Genomic DNA, 16,077 nt, shown 5'->3' with positions numbered 1-16,077 from the left:
ATAATCCAAAAGTTACAAATTAAAATCTAGGATTGTTACAGTTTTGAAATTTTAGGGAAACCAAAGAGACAGACAAGAACAGAGAAAAAAAAAAGAAAAAAAAAGAAAGATTGAGAGAGAGAGAGAGAGACCGACCATATGTAAAACAATGAAGGCGGGAGTTGATAGTGGAGAAATGAAGATAGCACCACTGACGGTGGAGAAGCGAGGATGGTGGCGTTGACAGTGATGGCGCTGGTGAGTGCCACACAATGGGAGTGTGAGAGGAGTGAGGGTTGCTTGTAATCAACTGTCACACTCCGGATTTCCGAGATCCGACCTATGTGAATAATCTATTAAATACGAAGGGATTGTTTGGGGTCCTAAATAACTATATTTTTTATTTTTTTGAATTAAAAAGTTGAGAAAAAAAATATGGATGTTTGGGTTAATTTTTTATTATATAAAGAAGTGTGTAGAGAAGATTGGAGAGGTATAAGAAATTATTGGCTACTTTTCAGGCATTGCAATAGACGGTTTTGTTCGGCCCGTGGAGGCCATCACGGGTCCCATTTTAATAATCTGAACCGTCAATATGTAGAACTCGTAGAGTACTATATGTCTATAAAAAATCACGTTGATCGGATATTGATAGCTATCTGATCAGATTTGTTTTTTTCAATCATTAATTATAACACCATCCTTTTTTTTATACAAAATTGATTTGATCATGTAGTTATCGATATCCGAAAAATGTGACTTTTTACAAACATACAGTACTCGACGAGTTCTACACATTAAACGGTTCAGATTATCAAAACGGGACCCGTGATGAGCCCCCACAGGCCGAACAACAGTGTATGAAAATTACACTCAAACTGTGTAATTTTTTGGACATTGCTGAGTTGTATGGATGTGTGGAAAAATAATTTTTTAATATTTTTTTTTGATAAAAAATAACTTTTTAACTTTTTTAAGAGATGCCAAACTTGCCCTAAATGAAAAGACAATGAATAAAAGAAGTCTAAATACATGCTTATATTAACATCATTCATATCATGAAATAGTTCTATTGCAAGCGTCATGTCTATATACATATACAAAAACATTATACGTTGCCCCGAGGCTTACAAGACAAAAGGGTTCAACCCTTAACAAAAATGGCTCATGGCCTAAATAAAAGAAAGGCCCTAGGCCTGAATATCAGGCTCCTCAAGCTCAAGCACAAATCCCAGCGCATCGCCTTAAGGTTGCTGCACACCATCAACAACTAAAAAGATTTCAACCACATAGGATAAACATGTAGTCCAGTAGGGAACATTTCAGAAACCAATACAAATCCACAAGTATGGATGATCATGATCCTATACAAATATAATGTGTTTAAAATGTTTTGTCTAAACCACCATTTTCCAACATAAACACTAAGACCCGGTGAATCCTCTCAAGTCCATGTATTTGTCAGTGGTCATCGCTAAGCACCACTTATCCCAGTGCACTATGTGAAGTTACACTCTGCCAGTGACCATCACCAAGCGTCACCTAAATCACCAAATTTACTGGTTACTAACTGGAGGGCCTTGGCACTTAACTGCCCTTGTTTTTGGTCTTTCATCATGAACTATAGAGCCAAATTAACCATTCACAATCTCACCATACATGACCGGGATTCACCCTAACCGTTCAATTAAAACCATGTTTTTAATAATACCAATGCAATAATAAAATGTTCATTTCTTGCAAAACGTGTTCCATGCACCACGGTTCAACAACGGGTTTCATTGTCAACAAAATCTCAATCATAAATGAATGAGAACAACTATCAACAACCAATAACACTACCTTCCCAACACTTCAACAACCATTTCTCACATTCCAAACTCAAAAGTTCAAGGATTTTGTTTACAAGTTGGAGTTTTCTCAAATTAAAGTATTCACATGCACTTTGTTACAACAATAATAGGTTTGATAAGAAACTAACAGAGAAAACCCACCCAAATCATCGAACTCTAACCTCATAACCATGTTTTTTCCAAATCAACAACAACATCAACAACATGGTAGTTTTATATCAAAACTACCATAAGTACACCAATAAACTCATATTGAGTCAATGAATTAAAACCGTACCTCCTGTAGAGAAGAGGAGAAGCTAAGAGCAAAGATAGAAGCTCTAATCCACTTTTGGCCGAGATTAAAGTGAAGTCCTACAATACCCAAGTAAGAGTCGAGATCAATCCCAACTCTAGATGCTCCAAAATCAAGGTTGAAGCCCCAAGAACTAGGTCAAATTTTCACATGAGTGAGAGAGAGAGTGCAGAAAGGTGTATCAAAAGTGATCTTTTCGTGCATTGCTATGTTTTTATAGAATAACAGATCGCGGATGCGACCCATTTCATCGCGGGCGCGATAGACACAGTTGCAGCTGCGGCGGTCTCCTTCACGAGCGCAAGTTTTTCACTCAGGCAAAAGTAATGGGAGGTGTTTTTGGTAGCAGTCTCGACATCTACACATCACGGGCGCGATGGTGCCTAAGACAGATTATGTTCTGCTTTACCCTAGGACAGTTCTAAGTGTAACAACAACCCCCAACAATGTGCAAAGTACAAAAAATAGTATATAAGATAACAACGACATTATTCATCCATTCACAATCCCGAAAGTGTGTCGGGGCATCCGTACAAGTGGGTTTCAAGCCAGGTTTTAGAACCAAGACATTACATCAACACTTCAATTTCATCAAGGTTTCAATAGATTATTTTCTCCTACAAAAGGTTATAGTCACCAAATATATAATCTATATAAAAACAGCCAAATCGACATTGTATTAGTATCTGCAACCAAATTATATTAGTCACTAAAAGATTAACAACTCCCGCTTAAATTTTTGCCCTCCCACATCAACTTTTTGTGACCAAAACTTTAGTCACATAACACAACACTTCTACAACTAAAACACATCAGTCTTGAAAAATAAAAACCGCTGTCTTCTAATTTTTTTTTTTTTTTTTTTTTTGATCACCAATTACGAACTTTTCACAACTAAATATTACAATATAATATAATATGTGTTGGGATCTGGGATCCCGCCCAAGACCTTATAGAAATCATTGCAAGCAGAAAAACACACCCACACACAAGGAGACACAATATTTTACGTGGTTCGGCCCAATGCCTACGTCCACGGGAGAGTAACCGGTTATCACTATACCAATGAGGAGATTACAGAAAGATTACAATAGAGGAGGAGCTCACACTCTCCTCACTCAGCCACTCACCCGTCTCCCTCGCTCACACCGAGAGAGACGGTCTCTCCGCCTCACATCTCTCGCACTCTTTGGTTCACGGTTTTCTTCCTCACTCACTTACTCACCTTTTGCTCTCTCCTCTCAACCTCCATTTATAGGTGAGGGAGTAGGTGGGAGAGCCTTTGGGCAGCCTCCATCCTTGACTCTTCAAGATGGTTGGTGGCCGCCAAGGTGGACTTTGGTTGGTTGCCTTCCCATTGTTGCCAACCAAACTTGACTTGGATGATCACCCCTTTCACACATGGGTGAATTCAACAAATCACCCCCTCAACCCATGTGAGGTGATCCACTGCACACACTGCTGCTAATCTTGTCACGCCCAAATTCAACATAGTCTGCATCTCTTCACTGGGACGCTGCATCCCCTGAAGCTAGAGATAAAACACCAGAGATACAAGAGGAGGAGGGAATCCGACATCCTCAACTCAACTCACACCACTCTCTGATTTGGAGAGAGCCACTGCTCCTATCTCCCACAGATCTCTTCCATGCTTCCTGTCTCGGATGTCTATACCTGCTATCCTTGAACTTGCGCAACCAAGATATCCGACACCCCCTGATTGGATGTCCTGCACCCCCTGCTTGGATGCCCTTGACTATCATGCAACTCCTTGCATGATGAACACTGGAGCAACTAGAAAACTTCAGAGTTTGACACATCAACATCCTCAAGTTTCCTTGCTCGGAGCTTATTTCTGAACAACCAGCCTTTGCCCTTCTGCACTTCTGAACAACCTCCTGGCGTTTCCACATACGCTTGTTGTCTGTGCTGCAATCCCTGATGTTCGGTTCTGTCTCACTTGTCCGTACTGATGTTTGACAGTTAGCCCTTCTGTCAAGACAACTTCCACCAGTCTGTACAAGTTACCACTATGCAACTCCGTGCATAGTGCTCGCACCCATGGCTTCTGGTCTCCCTGCGTCAAGCTTGCTTGAGAGATCTGCATCAACTCTATCATCTGCTGCCATGGAACTAAAGAAACCACCATAGAGAAATAAGACTTGCCACTCCTTGGCACGCACTCTTGCGTTTTACCTGTCTCAATTTCTCTGTCTGGAAGTTCCTGTGAACTGTCAACAACCCGCTGCTGCACACTCTTCTCGCGCCTCTGTACGACACTCTAGCGTACCCTTGCACTGTTGCACGTCTGCAATTGTACTTCTGCGCTTAGTATGCTCCTCTGCAACTATTGTTCTACATGTCCACATACCATTAGTACCTTCTCGTATACAGTAGCTCCAACAGCCACAGTATTTCCCTGAGCCTGTACTGGTTGCCAAATCATCTATCTGTCGATGAATGGTCTTTTCTTTTGATTGAACCAGATCCTCCGATCACCTCAACAACCAGGAAAGTTCCCAGGAAAGACTGGTGGGGTCACAACCGGTCCCACTTAAGAACCAGTCTCCTTAGACAGTGTCTTTTTGACAGAACTTTCCTAGACCTTTGATCTTGAGATAATCATGTCTGCAATCCTCTGATCGCCCCTGACCAATCCTGATCTCCCTCGATCTGCCATTTGATCAAGCCTGATCTCCTCTGGTCTTCAATGATCTATCTCAATCTGTATCTGGTTGTCCAATCGGGTCAGAATCTGCCCATTCTAACCTCTTCAGTGAATCCGCAGCGTTCCACAATATCCGGCAACCTTCCTTTGAGTATTGAAGATGACAAACACCCATGTTTTGACAATCTTTCCAAACCGTTCAGAATTTCACTATTCTGTCCTCGCGGTTGCGTCCGGAGCGATCCGTTTAGCTAGAACCAACCTTCGCTGCACTTCCAGGGACCTCACTGAAAACTTTCCCCGAAAACTGGGCCACACCACAATTTTCTGAAAATTCTGGGCCAAATTGTAATTTTCAGAAGTTCAAGGAATATTCCGTGTACCAACGAAATATTCCATCCACTGTCTCTAACGCCGTCTGCCACTCTAATCTGCCTTCTTTTTACAGAAACTCCGTCTCCAAAATCTGACCGTACGGATGTGTCCGGAATACTCCAAATAGTCGGAAACCACTATTGGATCACCAAAAACGGACTCCAAATGGCTTCGATCTAGCCAAAACATTTTGTACGCCTCAGATCTGCGGCTGCACCGTAGCCGCGAAACACAGGATTCTTCCTCCTGCGGATGACGTGGCAGATGACGTGGCTGATGACGTGGCACGCGCGTGCCATACACGCGCCTCTCCCACTCGTCTTCTTCCTTCATCCGCGCGTGGGGCGCGTGCATGCGACTGGGCCGACGCGCCGTCTGCCTTCACGGCGCGTGGGGGCGCGTGCCGAGACTGGGCCTCACTCGCCTTCTTCAGGCGGCGCGTGGGGGCGCGTGCCAACTCCTCTGGGTGTCTGCTTTATATGGTTGGACTCCTCTTCTCGAGCCCTTGCTCCTGGTATGCTCAAAACCTGATTTCGAGCAACTTGATTTCTGGGCAGTTTCGAACACCACGCTGTTTTTGTTCCGAAACGCCACCGACGAGGCTCTGATACCACTTGTTGGGATCTGGGATCCCGCCCAAGACCTTATAGAAATCATTGCAAGCAGAAAAACACACCCACACACAAGGAGACACAATATTTTACGTGGTTCGGCCCAATGCCTACGTCCACGGGAGAGTAACCGGTTATCACTATACCAATGAGGAGATTACAGAAAGATTACAATAGAGGAGGAGCTCACACTCTCCTCACTCAGCCACTCACCCGTCTCCCTCGCTCACACCGAGAGAGACGGTCTCTCCGCCTCACATCTCTCGCACTCTTTGGTTCACGGTTTTCTTCCTCACTCACTTACTCACCTTTTGCTCTCTCCTCTCAACCTCCATTTATAGGTGAGGGAGTAGGTGGGAGAGCCTTTGGGCAGCCTCCATCCTTGACTCTTCAAGATGGTTGGTGGCCGCCAAGGTGGACTTTGGTTGGTTGCCTTCCCATTGTTGCCAACCAAACTTGACTTGGATGATCACCCCTTTCACACATGGGTGAATTCAACAATATGACCATAATAGTGAACCATGTCATCAAACAAAGTGCTTCTACATAAAAATATAATTGATTTGCTTCTCTTTTAAATTACAGAACAACAATGGAGGCTTCGCATCATATGAGCGCACACGATCCTACACATGGTTGGAGGTAGGTGCTTTCTTTCTATCTTTTAAGTTATGCTCTACCCACAAGGGATCGAATGTTTAACTAATAGAAGCTTCATGCAACTTGTCTCACTCACAGATGATTAACCCAGCTGAAACATTTGGAGATATCATCATAGATTATCAGTAAGATAATGCAAATTTCTACGAATTATTTGCACACTCCTAGTGACAATTTTTTATTGCCAACACTTCAGTGTTGCTAACAATCAAAAGACCATTACACCATTTAATTTAATTGCTAATGTTTTATGTAATTTAAAACGAAACAAGAATTTTGAAGCATTTTTGTTTTTTTTTCTATTTAGAAGAATCATCTGTAACATAAAGATAAATAGTGTGAAACAAAGCAAAGCTACTGTGATAAATAAGAAGAAAAAAATCACATTTTATTTCCTCTCCCATGAATCTTTATATATATATATACATATATATTTAACAATGTCATCCTATAATGTAGGTATGTTGAGTGCACCTCAGCTGCAATACAAGGCCTTAGATCATTCATGAATTCCTATCCAGGATATAGGAGAAAAGAAGTAGAAGCATGTATCGTAAAAGCAATTAATTTCATTGAGAGCATACAACTGCCTGATGGCTCATGGTTTGTTCACTCTTTCTAATCCAATAGTTTTCTTTTTCCAAGATTTGAGTTGGGAGAGAGAGGACTCCAAATGAATTGTGTTCTTGCTAACTCAAGTGGATGAATTTGCAGGTGACAAGCATCACTAGTAAAGAATAATCAAAGCCCATGGAAGACTTAATATTTACACACAACAATTTTTTAGAAGCTGAAACAACCATTTTTGTTTTAGGCCAAAATTCATTTTATTTTCTTGTGGTTTGAAGCTTAAGAACTTTACCGTCTTATGGTTCAAAGATTGTCAGAAAATCCTCATGTCATTTTCGACTAAAGTCTTAATCATTAGTTTTTCCATCCAAACTAATAGAAAGTGAAATTAACATAACAAAAGGACAATTTTACCACATCTTCTCCAAACTTAAAATTAGATTAAGATATTACTTAAAATAAAATAAAATAAAATAAAAATATAATTAACGATCAATCTAAATTATAATTAATTAAAATATAAAATAAATAGTAAATAAGGATTCATCTAAAATATAATTAAATTAAAACTAGATTAAATTGTTAGGAATTACAATAAATAATTAAGATTTATGATTAATTGTGATTTATTTGAATTAATGTTACAAATTATAAATTAAGTGTATAATAGAAGAGAGAGAGAGAGAGAGAGTAACAAAAAGGATATAAGGTTTGAGGGTATTATAGTCATTTTATATTTATAATTAACTGAGTTAACAATTACACTTTATCCAAAACGACATGGGGACTTTGTGGCTATGTTCTGACCTCATATCATAAAAGGATTTTATTATTATTATTATTATTATTATTATTATTATAAAAGATTGCTACTTTCTTGTAAGGTATTGTCTCACACTGATGGTCAAGTTGCACCACATGAACCAACATATTCATAAATTTGGCAAAACTTGACAACAAACCAAGAAACTACACACTTGAAAGGTGGTGTCAAGTGACCAAGTTTGCCCACTAGACTCTGGTGTATACAGTTAACATGAAATTTTGATCCTTGGGTAGGTCTGCTACTTTTCAAATCAATGGTATGAGGGTTAAGTCCCTGGTAACTACTAGTGATCTGAATTGGAGATTCTAATTGTAATCAAGTTTTTTTCAACCTTTCTTTTTGATGTTTATTTAAAGTTAAAACTACTACTTCTGCACTGAATTTTCACATCTTCCTTAACAATTAACTATTCTCACTAGCCATTGAAAAATAAATAAATAAAGGCTTAAATTTCATGGGATAAGCCACTTAGCATGGTTAAAGTTCTTATGTAGGTATGGATCATGGGGAGTCTGTTATACTCATGGGACATGGTTTGGGATAAAGGGGTTGGTGTCTGGTGGAAGGACCTTCCAAGATAGTTATAGTATCAGAAAAGCATGTGATTTCTTATTATCCAAACAAGTTGATTCTGGTGGTTGGGGAGAAAGCTACCTTTCATGCCAAAACAAGGTAATCTTACCTCATATATAGCGCTATTGTTTAGGGTTTAGGGTTTAGCCTAACCATTCACTTACAAGTCTTTAATATTGTGAAAAGTTTAAACTTCTCATAATACAAAATTTAGTTTAGTTATTGACAAAGATTTTCAAATTCTAGTAGATTTCAATTACAAACATGAATTGCTTCCCCTCACCTTTATTTGTTGTGCGTATGAGAACAGGTTTACACAAATATAGAAGGAAACAAATCACATGTAGTAAACACTGGTTGGGCTATGTTGGCTCTCATTGAAGCTGGGCAGGTGTGTCCATAGAGTTCACAAGATTAATTTGTTGAGCACTTGTTTGTTATGTTAATTTCCAATTTACAATGACCAGGCCGAGAGAGATCCAACCCCGTTACATCGTGCTGCAAAAGTATTAATTAATTCCCAAATGGAAAATGGAGATTTTCCACAACAGGTAATAATTATACTAGGTGTTTGAGGTTAATTTTCAATTTAAGGACAAGATGGATTAATTTTTTTTTTTTTTTTGGTGTGACAGGAAATTATGGGAGTGTTCAACAAGAATTGTATGATAAGTTATTCTGCCTACAGAAATATCTTCCCTATATGGGCCCTTGGAGAGTATCTCAATCATGTAATATTGCTTTAAACTGAAACTTCTAAATGTAAAAATTATAGTTTTTGCTAAAGTATATGTAAACAGTTGTAATAAATGTGTTGCACATATTCATATCCTTACCATGAACACTGGTTCAATCTTCACTTCACAATTGGCTCCAACCACTGTCGAATATTCTCTTGAATTATGACTGATATAATCTTCCACCGAGCTCTACAAAATCCAACTCCATCGCAACTCTACAAAACTAATTAACCTAACTATGCCATGTTAATAGAAAACTCCTTTCCTTACTTGATTCATTCTCAATATTACTTTCCTTAGTCAAGTTTCTTTAGGTCAACAAAATCAAGTTTTGTTCATAAAACATGCTTGTTTTCCCTTTATTAAACTTATTGTGGGTGTGCCCATGGGCTTACAGTTCACCTGACTCTTCACAATGTGCAATGTGAATCAAGTGAGCGTCTAGATTTGATAATAACCTACAAAATCCACTTATTTAACGAAATGCCAAATAAAAATCATATCACTAGAATTGGAGTTGCCATTTAATCTTTTAGAGAAAAATAGGAAACACTGACTCCAAACAATATAGGTGGCTGACTGTGCGCAACTAAAAAACTTGATATGGAAGTTTAGGTATGAGATGAGAAAGTGATTAATTGAGCAACTCCAACTTACCCAATCGAAAGATCAGCCTCTACTAATTTTTTAAGTAAGATTCATTACCAAATACGTCCATGTTCTGATTATGAAAGCTACCTTTTCTATGTGAAGTAATCAATAAGACAAATGACTCACTTTCGAATGCTTTATCCCCCTTTCTTTGGAAAAACAAAATGTTTTGATAAGAATTTCTTTAAAAAAAAAAAAATGGGATGAAACTTCATTTAGAAGGGATAAAAGTGCTTCCAACTTACACAAAACGTCCTCTAATCAAGAAGTAATCATAGAGATCTATCATGTAAACACATAACCTCATAAAAGCATGCTTTGTCCATAAAAAGTTCAACAAAAAAACATGCAGGATGCAAAAGAAGGGAGCGAAAATTCACACAGTACTCCTCCGCACCAAACCAAAGAGAAAGAAAAAGAATTAGAAATACAAAAATGCATAAGAACACTAATGCAAATAAACTCATAATAATGTAACTTATAGGGCTGGTCGCCACTAGAATATCATATGAAGCATCTCAAGTCATGGAAATTTCCAAACACAACAATATAGCAACATCATCCAAAAATTACAATAAGCCTTAATACCCGGGCACTCCGAGGTGATCCCATAATGATGAAACAAAGATGGTCCCCAACTAGCTTCAAGCAAAGCCTTTCAAGAACAGATAGTTCCCAACCCTAAAACCCTTTCCAGCCAAAATGTTTTCAAGCCTTTAAAAACATTTTTAAAGTGAACTTTCAAGGATTGAGATGTCATTTAGATCATTTGACTTTGTTCGTCTCCACATTTTTATTTTATTTTTATTTTTTTTGATAAAAGGTTCGTCTCCACATTTTTGCAAACCAAAATCCCTATTTCTTTCAAAATGAGCAAATAAGAAGTCAAATCGAACGAATGGATGGAAAACACTCAAGAAACAAGTTGGCCGCAGGTTTGTGGCTCACCCGCAAGTTTTTGCAAACCCACAGATGAGCCAAGTTGCAAATCACACTTGTGGGTGACAATCATACCTGCAGATAAAAGTGCAAGTGATGAGGGTCTCATGGATCGGATCGTAAGATCGGATCGAGAATCATAAAATTCTACTTTATATAAAAGTAAGATAAAAATACAAATCAGAACGATATATATTAAAAATAAAGTGAAAAATCATAAATCCAGCAATCCTAACTATGATCCCATACGATCCGACTTGCAATCCTACTATAATATCGATCCTACAACAATTTGGATCGTTTTGACAATTTAGGATCATAGGATCGTACAATCCAGATTTCGATTTTGATAACCATGCATGAAACTATGAATGTATAATCTATTTAAACTTCTTAACATGCGCCCAAAGCACAGTAAACAAAATCCATAATTTACAACAATTGAAATTTATGTAGTTCGTTTAAAATTTTATTTTTTTCCAACATGTTTGGCATAACTTCTTGTTGACCGTGGCTTGTTCCCTTAACAAGAATCATGGATCTATCCATGTGTGTGCGTGTGTGTGAAGATCAAGAAGACACTTCTCATGGGAATTGGACACACTGAAGTGAACTTTCGTGCAATACAAATCCTTCTCAAGCAAGTACGATACAAACAAATATCAAAAGGGTTTTATCTTCTTCCATATAACACTCTCTATAGACTTAGTTCAAAGGCTAATAATTTCTACGCAGCAAGTTACATAAAGTCATTAACAACATTAATCAAAACTGTAGAAGTTATACCAAAAAATTGGGACTCACCTCATATACACTACAAAATATAATTTGTGATGGAATAGACCTCCTGCTAGAAAAACAAAATTCACACCTTCGAATTGTTTTCCTTTCCTTTAACCATGCCAGAAGACTTGAATTTAAACTTGTGCTTCCTGTATGTTTCTGATTTGACACTCTTTCAATTTCTCCAGAGCTGACACATTGGCAAGAACAAGAGCAAGTGTTGGCAAAACAGCTAATGCTAATCCACACGAAACTAAAGCCGCATTCAACATAGCCCACATGTATGCCCAACCAAATATAACAACAGAAAATAAAAACTATATACAACAGGAACAAAACTAAAAGTTTAATATCAAATTAGATTTGATGCAAGCCTTTTTACTTAGTCAAACTTTTTTTTCCTCCCTCTATTAACTTAGTCAATAATGGCATTATGTATTCAAAAAGCAGAAAATAAAAATATTCAGAGACAGATAGAGGGAGAGAATCTATGAAAGGGGCAGACCAATCTGGAATGTCAAACTCTTTAAGTTGTGCATAATGCAAAGAATTAAAAGACAACTGAGCTAAATGATTCAAAGGTGGTTAACAATTGTGACATCCCACATGTAGGTAATTCCAGTTATGTTTAATAATCAGGCTCTCAGCCTTGGCGTCATGCTCATCACTACAGGAGAGTTGAGATTTGTTCTTCACTTTTCAAGCAGCTCGATTCAGCACACACTAATAGGCAGGCTGACTGAGCAACTGCAATGCATTCGTTTGCTTTTGGGTTAAAGTTGTCTTAAACTGACCAGTTAAATCCAAGTCCAGTGCTTTGAGTTTTTCTATTGGTTTCTCTAATAATTATTTATTCTTCTACTCCTTGTATATACTTTTTCTCTTCTTATTGTGAATAAATGAGTGAAGGATATAACTTACATCTAGCAACCACAGCTGTTTAGATCAAATTCTTGTTTTCTCTACAGGTCTCAAATGTCAAGAACAAGATAAAAGACCTCTAGTTCAAAAAAAAAGATTTAAGACTTCCAAATTGCCAAAATGATTAACCAAATTTATGTTTAAATTTCAAATACAGTCAATGACACACATAGAGCCTACGATAAGATTGTTGTAGGCAATCACTTCCCAAAATGATTAACTTGCTCCGTTGAAGTGTATAAATAAAACAACGTCGTATCTTAACGACGCTATTCAAGATGCTCAAATGACACGTGGAGCCTACGAAAGATGACACCTATAGAGCCCACAACAAGAACACCACACAGGATGAAACCCCAAAGATCAATCCGGTTAATCAGATATACGATTAATTAGATGGCGCTATTATTAAAAATTCAAATAGCGCTATCATTCAATTTGAAATTCAAATTGAAGATGAGGCATTCCTATCACCTGATGGCCCTCTATAAATATGAGGACCATCACACAAGACGGGGATCAAAAAATCAGAAATGAAAAGATCAGAGAAAGAGAGAAAGAGAGAAGAAATTGAGAGCTAAAGAAGTCGTTACAGAAAAAGAAGAAGAAAAGTCTAGAGAACTCAAGACCCTACGCTAATGACGATGAATAGGTAAAGGGTTCCAAACCCAAGAATTGTATTTTGTATTCGAGGGTTCAAAGCCCATAACAATTTCAATAAAATATTTATTTTTCTTAAATTGTCTTTTGTTGTTTATTTTGTTCTTCATTAATCGGAGGTTTCATTTGTATAAAATGTGTAATTAACGATCTGAAATACAGATCGGAAATAAGAACATGCTATTCAAATAATCAACATTGTTTAGTCCAAAAACTAAACAGTGGATATTTGTAACATAAAATTTTGAAATGTGTTGAAACACTTCATGTTTTAAAATTTGTGTCTACAAATTCTGGCACGCCCAGTGGGACATATTTCTCCTCCCATCTTTTGAAGAACAAAAAATATATATATATATATAGTTGAAACTTACTAATGTATTCTTTGTTATAGGAATGCTGAAGCAACTGTCAGGAGACAAACCTACACTCCAGTGGTTCTGAAATCATCAAGGGTGGAGATAGCACCCATCACCCAAGGGGCTTCGGAGCGAATGCTCTTGGCTGTCCCAAAGGTAGAACCAGCGAAATCCTAGAAAGATGCACTACTTTCCCCTATCACCCAAGGGGCTCTGGAGCGAAAGCTCTTGGCTGTCCCAAAGGTAACTGGTGTGACGAAGAAAGTCACACTTCTCCAGAAAGCTAAAAGTTTGAGAAAGATTACTGAAGATTATGTGAATGCGTCAAAGCAGTACGCAATCGTGAGGGCCACAGCCAGAACGAAGAGCTTTCTAATTCAGGCAAAGGAGGCTAATCAGTTTGCAACTACGACTTTTGTTGCAGCTTCAACGGGGGCAACAAAAAACGTTGCGGCCCAACTACTTAAATAGGTAGAAGACTCCATTAAAATGGTGGAGTCTGCCCAGAAAAAAGCCTCTGCTGAAAACATGGCCATCATTAGGGCCATTGGGGGGAGGGTAATGACCCAAACTCCTGTTGATGGAAAAAAGGGCCCTGTTGTTGAAAAAACAGTTTCGGCCTATGAACCGATAGTTCTGTTCAGAGCACAAAATCGGTCAAACCAAATCTCAGTCAACTCTCAGGAGCCAAAGGAACACTCGTTGGCTCGACAGGGTTCGAATAAGGAACACCCGTTGGCCTGACAAGGTTCGAATAAGGAACACCTGTTGGCCCAACGGGATTTGAATCAACATCAATTGGTCCGCTCTAAAAAGGTAGAGACTGTTTTAAAAATTCATGAGGAATTTGCAAAAACGCAAACGGTTCCTTCTATGCCTCTAGGGGCTCGACTTGATATGTCATCCGATCCAGTTTCGAAAAGACAAAGGCAAAGAAGAAATAAGGCCTTAAAGAAATTGGAACTAAGAACAGTGGCAACAAATGTTATAGGAGCTATTGAAAGGGCTCTCTTGAAAGATGAACTCCAAAAACAAATTGAAAGTCCTGTCTTTGTTGGAAAATCCAAGGTGGAGGAGGGTAAGCAATCCTTGGGAAATATTTCTACTTTGGTTGAACTATCTATGGAGGGAATAAGAAAAGGGCCTGTAACAAGGTCCATAACCCGTCAGGCTCAAAACAAAGCATCGCAGTCAGATGCTTCAAATATGAGTAATGTTGTGGGGGTTGATAATCTTTTATACGAACAAGATGATTCTATCTCGTTTGTTTCAACGAATATTGGAAACAATGAATTGAAAGATATCAACAAAGTCGCAGTTATGATGATTGCGGTTCAGAAAGAAGGTGAAAATTCGCAGGTCCAACAAGACCAAGGTCTCAAGGAAAAAGTGGTGGCCCTACAAGAACAACTTGAGAGAAGAGAATGGGAAATGGCTGCTATGTTGGAGCAAATGCAACAGTTGCAGGCCCAAATGATAGGACCAGGAAGTGCGCCCAAACAAATGGCACAATTTGTTGTGGGGACATCTGTAGGCATACAAAGTACACTAGCCCCAGGGGGCAATGGTCCTTGTTACTCTAATCGAACCAGTGGTGGTATGAATCCAATGCTCATGGCCATGATTGATGATATGGTGAGGAGACAAGTAAAGAAAGTCAAAGAAAAAGATGATGAGAACTTTCGAATAATTACAAAACCTTACCCAGCATGGGTAGATGCTGTTCCATTCCCTTCTAGTTTTTCCCAACCAAATTTCAAAATGTTTGATGAAACAAGAGATCCAAGACAACATGTGGCTCATTTTCTTTCAAGGTGTAGGCCAATAGCCCAGAATGAGGCCCTGTGCCTGCAACTATTTGTTCAATTACTTGAAAGTTCTGCATTTACTTGGTATGCTAACCTTCCTGAGGGATCAATCCTAAATTGGGATTCTATGGTGAAGGAGTTCCTTAAACAGTTCTGCAACACACAAAGGCGAGTTAGAGTACCAAAACTGATTGAGACCAAGCAACGTGACAATGAGTCTGTTACAGATTTCATTGCAAGATGGCGCGCTTTAACATTTGCTTGTCCTCAAAAGTTTACATAATTAGAGTTAATTCGGATGTGCCTTAACAACTTCTGACATGAGCTCTCTACGACTCTTATGGCTCAAACTTTTGAAGGATTCAATGATCTATGCACTAAAGCTCATGATATGGAGTTGCATCTAGCTAAACAAAGGAGGCCTAGGGCCATTGAAAGGGTTGAGTCCTCGACTGCAGCTACAATCGAAACCAGAAAGAAGGGTCCCGTTGTAGTAGGGGCTAAAAAGCCCTAGGAATTTAAAAAGTTGACTATGAAAGAGAGGTTGGAGAAAAAATGTTCTTTCATGGATGATCTGGTCGAAGACCTATTTGAAGATCTGTTGGAGCAAAAGTTGATTGCTCTCCCTGGGGTGAAAAGACCACATGAGGTAGGAAAGACCAACGATCCAAAGTATTACCCCTACTATCGTTTGATTAGCCATCCGATAAAAGAGTGCTTTGTTCTGAAAGATAAAATTCAGGAACTTTTGGACTCTAAGATTATCGAGCTCCCTCCTCAAGAGAAAGCATCTGCTAACCCAATCA

At 38.6% G+C, this 16,077-nt stretch overlaps 2 protein-coding genes across 3 annotated transcripts in view; one reads left to right on the top strand and one right to left on the bottom strand.

The window, feature by feature from the left end:
* The window catches only part of LOC114275045 (cycloartenol synthase 2), a 42,167-nt gene extending 32,898 nt beyond the window's left edge, over positions 1 to 9,269 (top strand). Inside the window, exons 14-20 of the mRNA XM_082894014.1 lie at positions 6,367 to 6,423; positions 6,520 to 6,566; positions 6,901 to 7,044; positions 8,332 to 8,509; positions 8,721 to 8,801; positions 8,878 to 8,961; positions 9,046 to 9,269. Coding sequence (XP_082750140.1) covers positions 6,367 to 6,423; positions 6,520 to 6,566; positions 6,901 to 7,044; positions 8,332 to 8,509; positions 8,721 to 8,801; positions 8,878 to 8,961; positions 9,046 to 9,156 — 702 coding nt within the window. The 3' untranslated portion in view covers positions 9,157 to 9,269. The remainder of the gene's footprint in view (positions 1 to 6,366; positions 6,424 to 6,519; positions 6,567 to 6,900; positions 7,045 to 8,331; positions 8,510 to 8,720; positions 8,802 to 8,877; positions 8,962 to 9,045) is intronic.
* A 984-nt stretch (positions 9,270 to 10,253) lies between these two features.
* LOC114299806 (DEAD-box ATP-dependent RNA helicase 1) overlaps positions 10,254 to 16,077 on the bottom strand; it is a 158,395-nt gene continuing 152,571 nt past the window's right edge. The window contains exons 6-7 of one of the 2 annotated variants that reach the window (XM_082894002.1): positions 11,545 to 11,761; positions 10,254 to 10,815 (exon numbers count right to left, since the gene is read on the bottom strand). In XM_082894002.1, the coding sequence (XP_082750128.1) occupies positions 11,658 to 11,761 (104 nt within the window). In that variant the 3' untranslated portion in view covers positions 10,254 to 10,815; positions 11,545 to 11,657. The remainder of the gene's footprint in view (positions 10,816 to 11,544; positions 11,762 to 16,077) is intronic. The other variant, XM_082894001.1, reaches the window with a different exon arrangement.

Source organism: Camellia sinensis, chromosome 11 (genome assembly GCF_055761805.1).
Source record: "Camellia sinensis isolate YWXY chromosome 11, ASM5576180v1, whole genome shotgun sequence".
Lineage (NCBI taxonomy): Eukaryota > Viridiplantae > Streptophyta > Magnoliopsida > Ericales > Theaceae > Camellia > Camellia sinensis.
The sequence above is the reverse complement of the archived record's forward strand: the minus strand, read 5'-3'. Positions and strand labels throughout refer to the sequence as shown.